Source organism: Hyperoodon ampullatus (assembly GCF_949752795.1).
Source record: "Hyperoodon ampullatus genome assembly, chromosome: 7".
Classification (NCBI taxonomy): Eukaryota; Metazoa; Chordata; class Mammalia; order Artiodactyla; family Ziphiidae; genus Hyperoodon; species Hyperoodon ampullatus.
In genome coordinates this window covers 10,057,408-10,071,860 of record NC_136920.1, presented here as the reverse complement: position 1 = coordinate 10,071,860, position 14,453 = coordinate 10,057,408, and the positions used below count along the sequence as shown (strand labels likewise).

The following is a 14,453-nucleotide window of genomic DNA, read 5'->3' as shown; positions in this document are numbered from 1 at the left end:
GGACAAAAAAACGGTCGCTGTCTGTGCTCTGTGCAGAGACAGGTGCAAGCCCAGCTGGGCTGGGTCCTCCGCGTCCCCGAGCCCATCTCCTGGGGGATGGGGTGGGCTGTGTTTCCTTGACGGACTTTTGAGAGCCCCCAACCCCCGGCGGAGCGGAGGAGACCATGGCCCCTCAGGGCTCCCGGGCCGAGCTGGAATTCGGAGGACCCCTGGGTAATGGGGCAGAGAGAGGGGGTACTTGGGGCCAGAGCTATGCGAGGGAGAACTGGAGGGTTGAGCTATGAGCGGGGATGGGGGCAGGGTCTGAGGATGAAAGGCTTTGAGGGGTATCGGGAGTCCGAGGATCTAGGAGTTTGCGGGGAAGCGTCTGGAGAGGGGGCTAAGGAGGAACCAGTTCTGGCGGCTGCAGAGCAGGGGGTTTGTGGCATGGAGGACCGGGCGGACTAGGGGGAACGGGAGCAGGGCCCTCGAGGGGACCAAGACAGCAGTCAGAGAAGGGGGCCGAGGGCTGAGAACGGGGTGTGGAAGGCGGCGATGGGAATGCTGACAGGGCCCTGGCTATGACAGGGCGCCTGTGAGGGTCCGGGAGAGTTGGAGAGCGGACCCCCGACGCGACTGCTCCCTTCCCCAGGCGCTGCGGCACTGATGCTGCTGCTCCCCGCCACCATGTTCCACCTGCTACTGGTAGCCCGCTCGGGCCCGGCGCGCCTCCTGGGCCCACCCCCTTACCTGCCGGAACTCGAGGAGCTGTGGAGCCCGTGGGCGCTGTTGCTGTGTCTCACCTGGCTCGGCCTGCAGGCGGGGCTCTACCTCTTGCCGGCGCGCAAGGTGCGGACTCGGCTCGCGGACGCGCGGGGGAGGCGGGCGGAGAGCGGGGGCTCGGCGAGAAGAAAGACACCCGCAACCCTTAGCTCCCTTTTGTGCCCACAGGTGGCCGAGGGGCAGGATCTGAAGGACAAGAGTCGACTGCGCTACCCCATTAACGGTGCTTGGGGGCTGGGTCCTTGCGCGGAGTTGTGGGGATGGGGGTGGAGCCCCAGGCCCGGTGGGGAGGTCTGTGGAGATGAGCCCGCGACCCCAATTTCTATTTTGTGCCTCTTTTACGCCCAGAACAGACGTAGGGGGTTCCACTGGCTCCCTCCACACCCCTCCTCCCTCCACTCCCAGCACTGCTGTCACTTTATGCACCAGAGAAGTGGCTGGGGTGACCCTCCGAAAGCTAAAGTGTCTGACTAATGGCTCGGGACAAGGTCTGCGACCTCCTTGGGCTTTAGGCTGTGCGCGCGCGCTTGTGTGTGTGTGTGTGTGTGTGTGTGTTTGGGGGTGGGGGGGAGGGGGAGGGGCGCAATCCCCAGGTCTCACTCTGTGCTGTGGTTCAGGCTTCCAGGCCCTGGTGCTGACAGCCCTGTTGGTGGGCCTGGGGGTGTCAGCCGGGCTGCCCCTGAGCGCGCTCCCGGAAATGCTCCTGCCCTTGGCCTTTGCGGCCACCCTCACCGCCTTCATCTTCAGCCTCCTTCTCTATCTGAAGGCTCTGGTAGCTCCTGCCTCTGCCCTGGCACCTGGGGGGAACTCAGGTGAGAGGAGTCCCAGTAGGGTGTGGACGGAGCCAGATGGGGGTGCTTGCTTGCACCTCACCCTCCATTATTCTCCAGGCAATCCCATTTACGACTTTTTCCTGGGACGGGAGCTCAACCCGCGCATCTGTTCCTTTGACTTCAAATATTTCTGCGAACTGCGGCCTGGCCTCATCGGCTGGGTATGCTGGGCATGGCTAAGTGGGCTTCCAGCCAGGAGGAGGGGTGGGATGGGTGAGCAGTGCCTGGGAAGGGCAGGGCCAATATTGTGCTGACATAAATCATTAATTATTCATTCCACAAATATTTGTTGAGTCCATCATGTGCCCAAGCACTGCTCTAGGTACTGGGAGACAAAAGAAAGAAAAGTTACAGGAAAGAAAGAAAAAAATCTCGTCTTCATGAAGCCTACATTCTAGTGGGAAAGACAGACAAAAAATAAGTAAAATATGTATCGCATGTCAGGGGATGCTAAGTGCTATGGGGGAAAAGCAGTGAGGGAGTTAGGAGAGCAGGTGCAATTTTAAATAAAGCAGTCAAGCACAAAATCTATTTCGAGGGCCTTCCCTGGTGGCACAGTGGTTGAGAGTCCGCCTGCCGATGCAGGGGACGCAGGTTCATGCCCCGGTCCGGGAAGATCCCACATGCCGTGGAGCGGCTGGGCCCGTGAGCCATGGCCACTGAGCCTGTGCGTCCGGAGCCTGTGCTCCGCAACGGGAGAGGCCACAACAGTGAGAGGCCCGCATACCGCAAAAAAAAAAAAAAAAAAAAAAGAAAAAAAATCTATTTCGAGGAGAAGAGAGAGTGATCCTGTGCTGCTTGCTGGTCAAAGCGGTGCAGAACTTCAAACTGGTCACTGGGTTTAGCAACCTGTCTGTCACTGGTAGCCTTGAAAACAGGCCAACTGTGTTTTTTTTGGTTATAATCACCCATACTGGACTGTGGTCAAGGTTTCCTGAAGGGTTTCTTGGGCAAGGTCCCTGTCACCCTGGAAACTACCTCATCCAGAGATGGGAGGAGTGCTGGGCGCAGGTCACAGATCTGGTCTTCAAGGCTGTTTCCTCATGTGTGAAATGGGATAAAGTAAGAGCTTCCTCCCAAGATTATTGTGAGGATTAGAGGTGGTAACCTGATTGGCAGCCTCAAGCCCATTGCTACCAGAATGGGGGTGCTCAGTATAGGCTGGCTGCCAGCTAATCATTATCGAGCACTTACTAGGTGCTTAGTACTTCACACACATTATGGTCCATGATTATCTCCCTTTTCTACATGGAGGTGGGGAAAATAGGCTTTAGAGAGGGTAAGCAGCTTGCCCAGGTGGCAAAGCTGAGATTCAAAACCAGGTCTGTTTTAACTCTCAAGTCTGAAGTATGCAATCGCTCCCTACAGCGCTCTCCCAAAGGGAACACTGCAGGACACGGCAAGAAAAAACAGGTCAGGAGGTGGTCCGGTGTGGTCTCTCTGCCCCTGGGTACAGGGGCCGGAGCCACTCAACAAAGGCCTGGAGAGTTAGTGACGGACAGCTGAGAGAAGGGGGCAGGCTGGCCATTGCCTTTCCAGGTGCTGCCACCTCTGTGGAGACAGACTGGGAACAGACTGCCCTGTCTCACCCTCTGTGTAACCCCTAGGTCCTCATCAACCTGGCCTTGCTGATGCAGGAAGCAGAACTTCGGGGGAGTCCCTCACTGGCCATGTGGCTGGTCAATGGCTTCCAGCTACTCTATGTGGGTGATGCCCTTTGGCACGAGGTGAGGCAGGACTGGGCTAGGGAGGGAGAGGGTGCCTGAGGACCTCGTGGGGACTAAGCCAGTGTGTCTGGGTCCTGTCCCTGCAGGAGGCGGTCCTCACCACCATGGACATCATACATGACGGGTTTGGCTTCATGCTGGCCTTTGGGGACCTCGCCTGGGTACCCTTCACCTACAGCCTGCAGGCCCAGTTCCTGCTGTACCACCCAGAGCCCCTGGGGTTGCCCCTGGCCTCGGTCATCTGCCTCATCAATGGTCAGTCAAGAAGGGGCAGCGTTCTCCCTCCCCCTTTCATTCGTTCACTATTTATTCAGCACCCACTAGGTAGGTGCTAAGCCTCACACCCTTCTTTAAAGCCAAGGGCTGGGTCCTGGGTCTCCTGGCAGACTGAGTCTAGGCTGTGGGTAGTTGGTCAGGGTCAGAGAGGAGGCCCCTGACTGCCTGCTCACGCTTTCTCCCAGCTGTTGGTTACTACATCTTCCGTGGAGCCAACTCTCAGAAAAACACCTTCAGGAAGAATCCTTCTGATCCCAGAGTGGCTGGTGAGCTGGGTTTCTGGGGTGCCATGAAGTGAGGTCGGGCAGCTGGACTTACAGTGGGTCCCCCATCCCACTACGTGTCTTTCCCCAGACCTTGAGACCATCTCTACAGCCACAGGGCGACGGCTGCTGGTGTCTGGGTGGTGGGGTATGGTCCGCCATCCCAACTACCTTGGAGACCTCATCATGGCTCTGGCCTGGTCCTTGCCCTGCGGTGAGTGGTTTGGGTTGGCGCACGGCAGGGGCCGTTAAGTGTGTGAGGGGCAGAGGTGGAGTGGTGAGCACAGGGTGCCCAGTCTGGGTGTGGAATGGAGAACAGGGCTGCACCCCAGTGGAGGGAGTCGTCAGGGAGCTGGGGATGGACTCAGGGTGTGGCTGGGCCAGACCCCTGTGACAGCCTAGCACGCCAGCACTCCCTGCAGACCTTAGACCTTTCACCATGGAGCCCTGAGGGCCCCGTGAGCCATTCGCTGTGGAAACCTTTGTAAACTGGGGGGCTGGCTGAGTGGTCAGAGACCCCTTTCCCCACAGGGGTGTCCCACCTGTTGCCCTACTTCTACCTCCTTTACTTCACTGCGCTGCTGGTACACCGTGAGGCCCGGGATGAACAGCAGTGTCTGCAGAAGTATGGCCTGGCCTGGCACGCATACTGCCAGCGTGTGCCCTACCGAATCGTGCCCTACATCTACTGAAGCAGCTCCACGTGTCCCAGCTCGGGCCACGTGCCCACCGAGCTGCCAGCACACACAGCACCAGGAGCCTGGACTCACCTGGCACTCAAGGGCCTGCACCCTACCCTGCTCTGAGCTCCGACAGGCAGAGGTGAACAGCCTGATAAGTGGTTGGAGCAAAAGGGGAAAACGAAGACAAAATGGAGGAGAGGGGCTGCTCTTCCTCCTTGGATAAACGTCTGGAACGCTTGGTGCTGCTTCTCTCCCTTTCTGGGGCCAGGTTGTTTAAAAACTGGCTGGGTCAGCCCCGATCAGGGAGAAGCTGACAGGTGGTCTATGGGCCCAAGCGTCTGGGGGTGGGTGGCACAACAGCTGTCACTCAGAAATGGGCACTGGCGACAGGGCAGACCAGTCACAGCTTTATTAATGACAAAGAGTGTTCAGTTCAGCCAAGGAGCTCCTCAATGAGAGTCCTCCGGGCAGGTGGCAGGGGGCCTCCCCAAAGCTGCTCCAGCTCCCCAGTGAGGGCTGCCACCTCCACGGCTGCCACAGTGTGGGCTCGGTGGGCCCTGGCGCAGTCTAGAGCCAGGGGTGTGAGGGCCTCCTCATTTTCGTTGGTCCAAGACAGCAGGAACTGGCACTTCTTTCGGGCCCGGTAGAGGCGATCTCGTTCCTCAGGGGCCACAGCTTGTTTCCGGGCTCGGCCCAGGGTCTGTGCCAGGTCCCCCAGTGCTGCCAACGTGTAGCCCTTCTGGTTGGCCGGGGCCTCACCCAGCAGGATGAGGGCGGCCTCGCGCATGGCACCCCGTGTGCCCAGGGGTCCGGGGGGATGGTCGCCTGCTTCCAGCACGTGGGCTGCGGCCTGCAGGGCCTCCTCGGTAGAGGCGAAGACTTGCTGGGCGCCCAGGACTCCAGAAACGCTGAGCAGCGTGGCACAGAAGTCAGAGAGCAGAGCCTCGTCGCCGCCGTGATACAGGGCAAGAGTGTGTGCGTAGGCGAACAGCACGTTGGGCAGCTGGAAGCGCACGAGCGGCGACGCCCGGCCCCTGCTCAGGCTGGCCAGCGTGGGGATCCGGGTGGGCACGGCGGGAGGGCAGGCCCCGGGGACGTCTCCAAGAACTGGCTCGGCAGCCGAAGGCTCATCCTTCTCGGGTTCCGGTGGCGTCCTCGCAGGGGAGGGCTCCAGCTCCTCGGCGTCACAGCCCGGGGCATCACCCAGCTCCTCCAGAAGCCGCAGCCCGGCGCCGCGAACCCACCACCAAGGCCGCCACGGGGGCAGCAGCCGCCCGGCCTCGCCTCGGCTCAGCAGCCGCTCGAAGGCTGCCTTCTCGGCCGGGGCCAGCCGCTCCCAGAGTCCTGAGAGGCCGCCGGGCGCCGGACCAGGCCTGAGGCCTGCGTCCTCGGGCTCGTCCTCGGTCTCGTCCTCGGTCTCACGTTGCTGACGCAGCCGGAGTAGGGCGCTGGCCAGGCGGCTGGGAGAGGCGCTGCGGCCGCGCAGCTCTCCCAGCACCTGGTCACGGTAGAAGTCTTCGGCGCAGGTGCCATGCGCCCGGTAGCAGCGCAGCGAGCAGTAGGGCACGTTACAGCGAGGGCAGGTGTAGCGCGCTGGCTGGGCCTCCCCGGCGGGGCAGAAACCACAAGGCCCCGCCGGCTCCATGGCAACTGGCGCCGCACACCACCCGGGAACGCACAAGGGCAGCAGATCAGAATCTTCCGGCGCTTCTCGGTTACTTCCGCCTCTTTGCGGGGCCGACGGAGCGCTTAGTCAAAGCTCTTCGAGGATCCTCGTCAGTTTCCGCCCACACTCGGAAGCCAAGCCCCACCCCTCTCTTGAGCCGCGCCTGGGCATGCGCCGGAACCGGTGGGGAGGTACGAGCTCAGTCTCGGGTTTCGGCGGAGCCCGGCCCTGCGCGGTGGGAGCGTAGGGAAAGTGCGTCCGGCGGACGCTTCGCCGGTACCAGCTCGCCCCCTAGTGGTTGCCTTTTTAGCACTATAAAGCGCTGCGGCAAAACCCAATCTTTGCTAACCTTAATCTACTCTGGGCCACTAATTGTGCTAAGCCCATGGGAGATGAGGCGTCCCTGCGCTGAAGGGGCAGCCATTCTACTAGGGGACACAGACAAAGGGGAGAGTGGAAGAAGGCCAAGGTGGGGTACCTAGCCTAGACTGGGTGTGTTGGGGCGTTTCCCCTCTTGAGAAGAAGCATTAACAAATATTTGAGCTCCTGCTTGACTTCCTCATCCAAATTTAAAGTGCAAACTTCACACTAGGCGGCGAAAACACACTGAAGAGCAAAATGAGATGAGGTTCCTGCCCTAATGGACCTTACAGTTTGTGGTAGAGTGCGGGTGACGACTCACCAACTGTGCCAAGCGCTGTGAAGCCTTGATCCATGGCACCCCTAAAAGCTCGCTCTGGTTCTTTGGTCCCTCACCTCACTCATATCCAGCCCCACCTCTAGTCAGCTCTGCCTTCGAAATACCTTATCTCTATCTCAATTTGGATCATCTGTTTCCCTACCAAGATCTGGATGGATTTGAAGAGTCTGCTCATTTTTGCATCCCCTTCACCACTGGTGGTCTAAGCTACTTGCTCAACTGGATGACACCAGCTTAACTGGTTTCCTTTTTTCTTGCCAGCCCTCCAGAAAAGTCAGCCAGAGAAAATACTAGATCCACCAGTCAGATCACATCAGGCCCTTGCTTAAAACCCTGACCTGCACTTGGACTCAAACCAAACTCCTCTCCACATCTGACAAGACCCTGCAGGATCTGCCACACTTTTGCACACAGGTCTCTTGGCTGCAACTCTCACCATCTCACCACTTGATCAGCTCCTGTTTGAGGTCTCACACACACCCCATCGTCAGACCTCCCCTAGGATAGTTATCTACCTGTCACACTCCCTTTTATTACAGCACCCTGCTTACTTTCTGAGGCCATTAACACTTGTAACTAGTTTCCTTGCTTTCCTCACAAGAATCTAAACTCCTAAAAGGGATGGGGGCCAATGTCTTTCTAGAAAGCTCACTGTAGAACTCAAAAATAGCCAATGTATTTGTGCACTTTCAAGAGGGCAGGTGCTGATCTAAGCACTTTCTGTAAAATCCTCAAAGCAACTCTCAAGAGATGATGGCAATGGACTTCCCTGGTGGTCCAGTAGTTAGGACTCGGCGCTTTCACTGCTGGGGCCCCGGGCCGATCCCTAGTCGGGGAACTAAGATTTCACATGCTGTGTGGCACAGCCCAAAAAAAGTCAGCCAGCCAGTGAATAAATGGAACAAGGATCCAAACTCAAAGCAGTCCAAGTCTAGAGCCCAAGGTCTTTACCCCATAGTATGCTGTATTCCAAGAGCCAGCAGGTTCAAAAAGCTTAGCAGAATGAATGAATGGGTATGCATGTGCTGCTAGGAGGAAACTTGAATCAGCCCGAGAACTCCAATTCTGGCAACACTGAAACAATCAACTGAGCCACCTCACCTGTGATTAGGTTAGTGAGGCCCATCAGGTAATCAGAACAAACAAGATCACTGCAGTACTAATGTAATCAGGCAATACTTTCTGAAGCTGGGGCAGATCAGATTCCTGGTCTGGATTCTACTAAAGCCACAGCTGGTTCCAAGTGCAGGGAAATGCTAGACTGGTGTTCCCTGATACATCTTCTACTCAATCTCCTCTCCATTGCTGCCGCTATAAAACCTCTCCCACCACGATGGTTCCTGCTATCTTCTGTTTAAAAGAAAAAGACCAGGGCTTCCCTGGTGGTGCAGTGGTTGAGAGTCCGCCTGCCGATGCAGGGGACACGGGTTCATGCCCCGGTCCGGGAAGATCCCACATGCCACAGAGCGGCTGGGCCCGTGAGCCGTGGCCGCTGAGCCTACACGTCTGGAGCCTGTGCTCCACATAAGGGAGAGGCCACAACAGTGAGAGGCCCGCGTACCGCAAAAAAAAAAGACCAAAAAGAAGAAAGTATTTGGAAGTTAATGATCAAGCTATTTGGCATTGGGATTGGAATTTTCCTCAACTCTCCATCTGAAGAGCTGGCATTTATGGTTACCAATTTTCACAGGAAGCTTTTTTTTTTTTTGTAGTTTACCACTCCTCCACCTCCACCCACACATCCCTGCCAAGCCACTGACTCTCGACACCGCCAAGAAAACCAAAATGAGGCCTCACTGTTTTTCATACCACCAGCCTTAGAAGCCACATCTCTCCCTGAGGCACTGCACGTGAAGATGAAACAATGAGATGCTCGGGCTAAGTGACTTTATTAGAGAAAGCCAAGATGACAACGGACTTAAGAGTTGGCATTGGGGCCCTTCTTCTTGCCAAAGGTAGGCACAACATTGACAAAGCGCCGGTTGTACTGCATACGCCTCTTGGCCCGGCCCGTCTTCTTCTTCTTTTTCTCTTGTTTGGCCACCTGGGAAAAGGGAGGAATGATCAAACCTGGGTTGCCTCTTCCATGCCTTCCCTCAGGTTCATCGCCAGGAAGGGAGAAAGCAAACAGGGCAAGAGCCAAGGGTTTTGGCTTAGCTGTGCCAGAAGAAAACAAAGTCCAAACAACACCACTAATACTCTCACTTACCTTCGGTGTCTGACCTCTTACTTTCCCGGCTCGGGCCAGGGAACCATGAACTTTACCTGTGGTAGGAAAGGAGGACAGCAAGCAGTTAGAACAAGAAGGCCCCACCCAGCAGAACCCTTTCTCCCTCAACTCAAGTTTAAAGGCAAGATGGGCCCAACAGGGAATGAAAAAGTCACAGAGATTTGAATTCTAAGAATGTCTAGTCTGGTACATTCTGGGGTGTCACTTCAGAATCTTCCAGCTACTGACCTTAAGGCCTAAAGAGCACTTTGGAGATCTGGTCCGACCTCCTGATTTTAGTGAGTAAATTGGGACACAGACAAGGGTCTTAACTGGTAAGTGACTGAAATAGAACGACACTCTGGCTCAGTCTCCCATGCACCTCTCAAAAAGTTCGTTCTGAGAGATGTAAACAGGAAGAACCACCCTGGACTGAACACACACCCTACACCCATGAGCTTACAAAGCAGTTCAAAACACAGACCTCCCCAACTCACCTCCAAGCATGCGGCCGGCTACTTCCAGAGTGCTCAGAGCCTCCACCCCACACTGGCCCAGGGTAGCCTCATCCTCTAGGGGAGTGCCTGCCATGAGCAGGACTTGATCTTCTGGAGCGATGCCCTCCAACGACGCTACATGAGCCTACAGGGAAAAACGAGACTCAGCGTTCCCGCAGCGGGCGAGGATGAAAAACACAAAAGACACCAGGGAGCACCACGGAGCCTTACCTTGATCTGGGCGACCGTCTCCTGGCCGGTCACCTCGAGAGTGTGTAGCTCCTGGGCGCGGACAAAGAGCTGCATGTTGACGACTGAAAAAAAAAGGAGGGGGGGGGGACTTTTAAGAGAAGAAATGCTCTGGGCGAGAGGAGGCTCAGGAAATGGGTGGCAGGCCGGGGACGACGGCGTCGAAAAGTAGGTAGTCTCGGGGTCTCACATGGGTAAGGCCGGGCCTGCCAGGGAGGTCGGACGGGGACTGGCCCGGCCCCCAGAGCAGCCCTTCTTCCCCTGTTTTTCCCGCGTTCTCTAACCTCGCGGCCAACCTGCGAGTCCTTCGGATCCATCCGTGGCACAAAGCTTACCTGAACCGCGGATACCGCTGCCGCTACCGCGAAGATGGAGTCGAGAAAGAGGAAGGAGCGAGGGCGCGCACGTCCTCACCGCCTGCTGCGTGTCACGTCACTGTTGAGCGACCGCCAAGGCCTCTGACTTTTGCACCGCCCTAGGCCGCCTGGCTCCGCCTCTTTGCGCTTTGCGCAGGCGTTCTCTCAGTCCCGGGGGCGGGTGGGGCAGGGCGAGCCGGAAAGGGCGACCCGGAAGGGGGGGCGGGGCAGGGCGAGCCGGAAGGGGCGGGACCAGGCTGGTTGCACGCGCAGAAAGCGAGTGTACGGGGGAGTTCAAGATGGCAGCGACCGTGTTTCGGGCTGTGCAGCGGGGCTGGAGAACCGGTGTCCCGCCGGGATGCGGGATGCGGCGACTGGTGAGAGCGTTGAGCCTGAAGCTGGGGGCAGAGGGCTGGGTGGAGGCTCACTGTATTTCTTGTAGTCTAAAAACCGCGTCCCTACCTAGGGGGCACTTTTCTGGAGCTCAGATAGAAGATTGACAGGGAAGGTGGCAGGGCTTGGAGCGCGTTTCGGAGTGTGGGGCTTGAAATATGATTGGAGGACAACTTGAGTTAGTTAGAACTGGGAGGTGCTGCACATAGACTCTCGCTGCCTAGTTTTTTGAAGGGGAAACCGTACCAGAGTGTGGGAGTTGGCCCCAGATCGTTGGCGACACTTCTGAGAACCTAGGACTCACGATATATAGGCCACTTCATCTTCTCATCCTCATTGTACCACTGGGGCCTATCAGGAGTCCAGGGTATCTGTTAGGAGGACAGACTCCGGAATGTGACCTTAGGTAGGTTGTTTGCTAATGTCTTAATCTTTCTTGGATGTACACAGGAGGGTAATAAAATAACTTGGTAATAAACCTAACTTGTCGAATTAAGTTGTAAGCACTTAGTGCCTGGTAGTGTCCATATGAGGCCGAAATATTCCAGGTGAGGGAGGGTCACGTCGGATGAGTGTGAGTGGGAAATTATCACGATTGCTGAAAGAGCCTAACCCAGAACTAGAATAGTTCAGTAGAATCTTCACAGGAAACTTTAAAATACTGAAAAGTGCCGTATTGGCCACACTTACGGTTACTCGGCTTTTCAGATGTATACACACACTTCTCATTTGAGTCCCACAAAAATCCTGAGAGAGGCAGGCCCTTGCGAGTTCCTGAACTTCTTTTTCGGTCCCGCTTGTACCCTGCACCCTGGCAAACTGAAGTCTGGTGCTTTCCTACCTCCAGCCTTTTATATTTATACTATTCTCTCTGCTTGTCATGTTTCCTTTTTCTACTTAACTGAAGTTCTCCCTATTCTGGGGTGGTGGATGGGGCGTGGGGGATGGGTAGGCTGATGGAGAGATTTTTTTTTTTCCCCCCTCGGAGCCAGACCCAGGGGCCTCCTGATTACCCCAGCTTCGTGGAGTCTGTGGATGAATACCGTTTTGTGGAGCGCCTGTTACCCCCCACCAGCATCCCAAAGCCCCCAAAGCATGAACATTATCCCACTCCTAGTGGCTGGCAGCCCCCCAGAGGTGAGCTGGGTGATGGGGATGGCTTGAAGGCTGCAGGGAAACATCCCCCTCCCTAGAGGTCTATCTGCCCTGGCTGAGGCTCTGTACTCCCCAGAGGGTTCAGGACTTGTGTTGAGATCTCTCAGAGCTAGCATCTGTCTTACGTTCAACAAAGGGCCCAGGATCGGAGACCTGTTTGGCTAGTACCCATCCATCCACACTACTGGGGTGAGGTCTTCCCATGTGGGAAAAGTGAAGCATAGAGAGAAGACTCAAGAATTTGGACCCCCACCTCCACCCCCGGCCATAATTGAGAACACAGCTTGGGAGGTGGGCAGTTCTGGGTCCAAATTTGGCTTTGCTGTCCATTGCCAGTATGGTTGAGTTAGTCACTTAGCTTCTCCCAACCTCAGTTTCAGCAAAATAGAGATCATCTGCTCAGCACATAAAGCATGTCATGCAGAGCCCAGCCTGTGGTAGGTGTTCAGTTCTTATAAACCCCCATCCCTTTGTGCCAGAGATTGATTTTAGCCTCCCCTACCCAGTGGAGAAGGGCAAGGATTGGCTCCAGAGGGGGACTCAAAGATCCCGGGAGGCATAGCCCTGACCTCGTTTCTTCTTGAGCACCTTCTGGTGCCAGGCCTGTGCTGGGCCTTGAGGTACCAGGGTGAACAAGCTGGTCCTGGCTCTAAACTTAGGGAAAGAGCAGGTCTCCTGATCTGAAGTCTGGAGGTGGCTTTGCCGTTAGGTTCACTGACCCCCTGCACACTCTGAGGAGAAAGGCCTTGGCTGAGGTGAGATGAAGTCTGGGAACATTTGATTTATCACTGTCCCTCTCTGTCATAGACACCCCACCCAACCTGCCCTACTTTGTGCGACGCTCTCGTATGCACAACATCCCGGTCTACAAGGACATCACGCATGGAAACCGTCAGATGACCGTGATCCGGAAGGTGGAGGGGGACATTTGGGTAAGTGGGTGGGTGGGTCAGGGTCCGATTCTGACCTTTCAGGGCTGAAGGGATGGGAACCCTCTAGAGGGAAAGGTGTGACCAGGCCTGATTCATCCTCTTCCCCCAGGCCCTGCAGAAGGATGTGGAAGATCTTCTGAGCCCGCTGCTGGGGAAGACACCTATCACCCAGGTCAATGAGGTGACAGGTACCCTTCGGGTCAAGGGCTACTTTGATCAGCAGCTCAAAGCCTGGCTTCTGGAGAAGGGCTTCTGAAGCCCAGCTGAGCAGCCTGCACGACCAGCGTCCCCCTGCGGCTGGAGTGCTGGGGATCTCAGGAGGAGGGGAGTGGCTGTTGAGGCAGCTGGAGGAAAGGGGCACAGAGACCAGGGCTGAGGGCCTTGGAGCGGGCCTTGTTTGCATCAAGGAGGAAATGGGAGTCTGTATAGGTGCCAGCACTGGGGAAGGGCTGTCTAATATTGGAGACCCACCAGGAACAGCCAAGCTAGGGGTGAGCATTAATTCCTCCATCCCCCCCACTTGGGCATGTTCCTGCTTTCCCTTCATTGGAGCTCCTTGGACTCAGCTATTCAAGCTGTAGAGGTTGTTGACTGCCCCTGTGTTGGAAGCAGTAGCCCAGCCCAGTTTACAGGAGGGTAGCACAGGGCAGACCCATTGGGCACATTCCTTCCTTGACCCGCAGACCCTCACTGCGGCCAAAAAGTCCCTGAGCCCTTGCTCTAGGTCAGACCTGACTTGGTAGAGGCTACAGAGAACACAGCACGACTCAGACGTGGGTCCTGGGGGTCTTCAGTTCCAAGGGTAGTGCACGTCAGCCCCTCGGCTCATTCCTTTTACCCGTGGAGAGGCAGAAAGGCCAGTTACCTCTATTCCATTCTATATTAAGAGTTGGGTCTGACTGGGTTTCCAGCTCCAGCAAATTAAGTGATTAGCTTTAGCTGGTCTGCCCACAAGGGGCTCCTTGAGAGCTCCTAGCGGCCCAGCACAGGGCCATCCTTCCCAGGTTGCTGACCTAGTATCAAGGCTGGACGGGGTTTGCAGGCAGGAAGATGCTGACCTTTTGTCCCTGCCATCCCATCCCACCCCAGCCAAGGAACCTTCACACTTGCCCCATCCTTGGGAGTCACAAGGGCCAAAGGCCTGAGTTCCCACCCCACCTCAGCAGCAAGCTGGCTTAAGACCGGGTTCAGAGCCTGGCTCCCCTACTTGCTCTGACCTAAGGCAGGGTACTTAACCTTTCCGGGGTTCAGTTTCTTCATATGTAAAATGGGTATATCTTCCTAATACCTTAATATTCAACATTGTGCCCAAGAACAGTGCTGGCTTGTGTAAGTAAACCCTCACTCCTGGAGATTCCAGGCCACTCTCGAGTCTACGGCCTGAGTTAAGAAAAAGGAGCATGGCACACTGATCCTATCACACCAGTTCCACCAGTCATTAATGCAAGTTTTTATTTGGCTGTATATACAATTTAAGCTATTAAAATTTGTACAGTATTTACAAATTAAATAATCATCTGAAACTGTCTCCAGCAACTCCTGTAACACAACACCGAGGGGCAAAAGACAGGGGCAGGCAACGCCTGGGCTCCTGTCGTCCCCACCTGGCCCAGAGCCTTTTCTAAACTGGAAAGACAGGGAGCTTGGCACTCCTGCTCCCCTTTCCTGGGGTCAAGCATTCAAATTCAAAGACAAAATTTAAGCCAAAAGACAATAGCAAGGAAGTAATTCCAATTCTAAACTCAAGAAAAA

At 56.1% G+C, this 14,453-nt stretch overlaps 4 protein-coding genes across 5 annotated transcripts; 2 read left to right on the top strand and 2 right to left on the bottom strand.

Moving 5' to 3' along the window:
• Positions 1–164: 164 nt before the first annotated feature.
• Positions 165–4,721, top strand: TM7SF2 (transmembrane 7 superfamily member 2; the record flags this gene model as incomplete). Of its 2 annotated transcripts, XM_079708539.1 has the most annotated exons (10): positions 165–213; positions 632–828; positions 931–985; positions 1,380–1,574; positions 1,653–1,756; positions 3,203–3,322; positions 3,409–3,577; positions 3,784–3,864; positions 3,953–4,075; positions 4,393–4,721. In XM_079708539.1, 10 exons carry the CDS (start codon positions 165–167, stop codon positions 4,551–4,553), a joined length of 1,254 nt encoding a protein of 417 aa, XP_079564665.1. In that variant the 3' UTR covers positions 4,554–4,721. The 2 variants fall into 2 exon arrangements, with proteins under 2 accessions (XP_079564665.1, XP_079564666.1); XM_079708540.1 differs by lacking the exon at positions 3,784–3,864.
• A 208-nt stretch (positions 4,722–4,929) lies between these two features.
• On the bottom strand, positions 4,930–6,204 carry ZNHIT2 (zinc finger HIT-type containing 2). The gene has a single exon (XM_079708215.1). The coding sequence runs from the start codon at positions 6,187–6,189 to the stop codon at positions 4,978–4,980; it is 1,212 nt and encodes a 403-aa protein (XP_079564341.1). The 5' UTR covers positions 6,190–6,204; the 3' UTR covers positions 4,930–4,977.
• A 2,579-nt stretch (positions 6,205–8,783) lies between these two features.
• FAU (FAU ubiquitin like and ribosomal protein S30 fusion) lies at positions 8,784–10,329 on the bottom strand. Its single transcript, XM_079708371.1, has 5 exons — positions 10,201–10,329; positions 9,848–9,930; positions 9,617–9,761; positions 9,120–9,175; positions 8,784–8,954 (listed from the first exon to the last, which is right to left on the bottom strand). Exons 2-5 carry the CDS (start codon positions 9,920–9,922, stop codon positions 8,829–8,831), a joined length of 402 nt encoding a protein of 133 aa, XP_079564497.1. The 5' UTR covers positions 9,923–9,930; positions 10,201–10,329; the 3' UTR covers positions 8,784–8,828.
• Positions 10,330–10,520: 191 nt separating this feature from the next.
• On the top strand, positions 10,521–12,957 carry MRPL49 (mitochondrial ribosomal protein L49; the record flags this gene model as incomplete). The annotated part of the gene is made up of 4 exons (XM_079708789.1): positions 10,521–10,598; positions 11,607–11,751; positions 12,577–12,701; positions 12,811–12,957. The coding sequence occupies 4 exons, from the start codon at positions 10,521–10,523 to the stop codon at positions 12,955–12,957; spliced, it is 495 nt and encodes a 164-aa protein (XP_079564915.1).
• Positions 12,958–14,453: the final 1,496 nt, after the last annotated feature.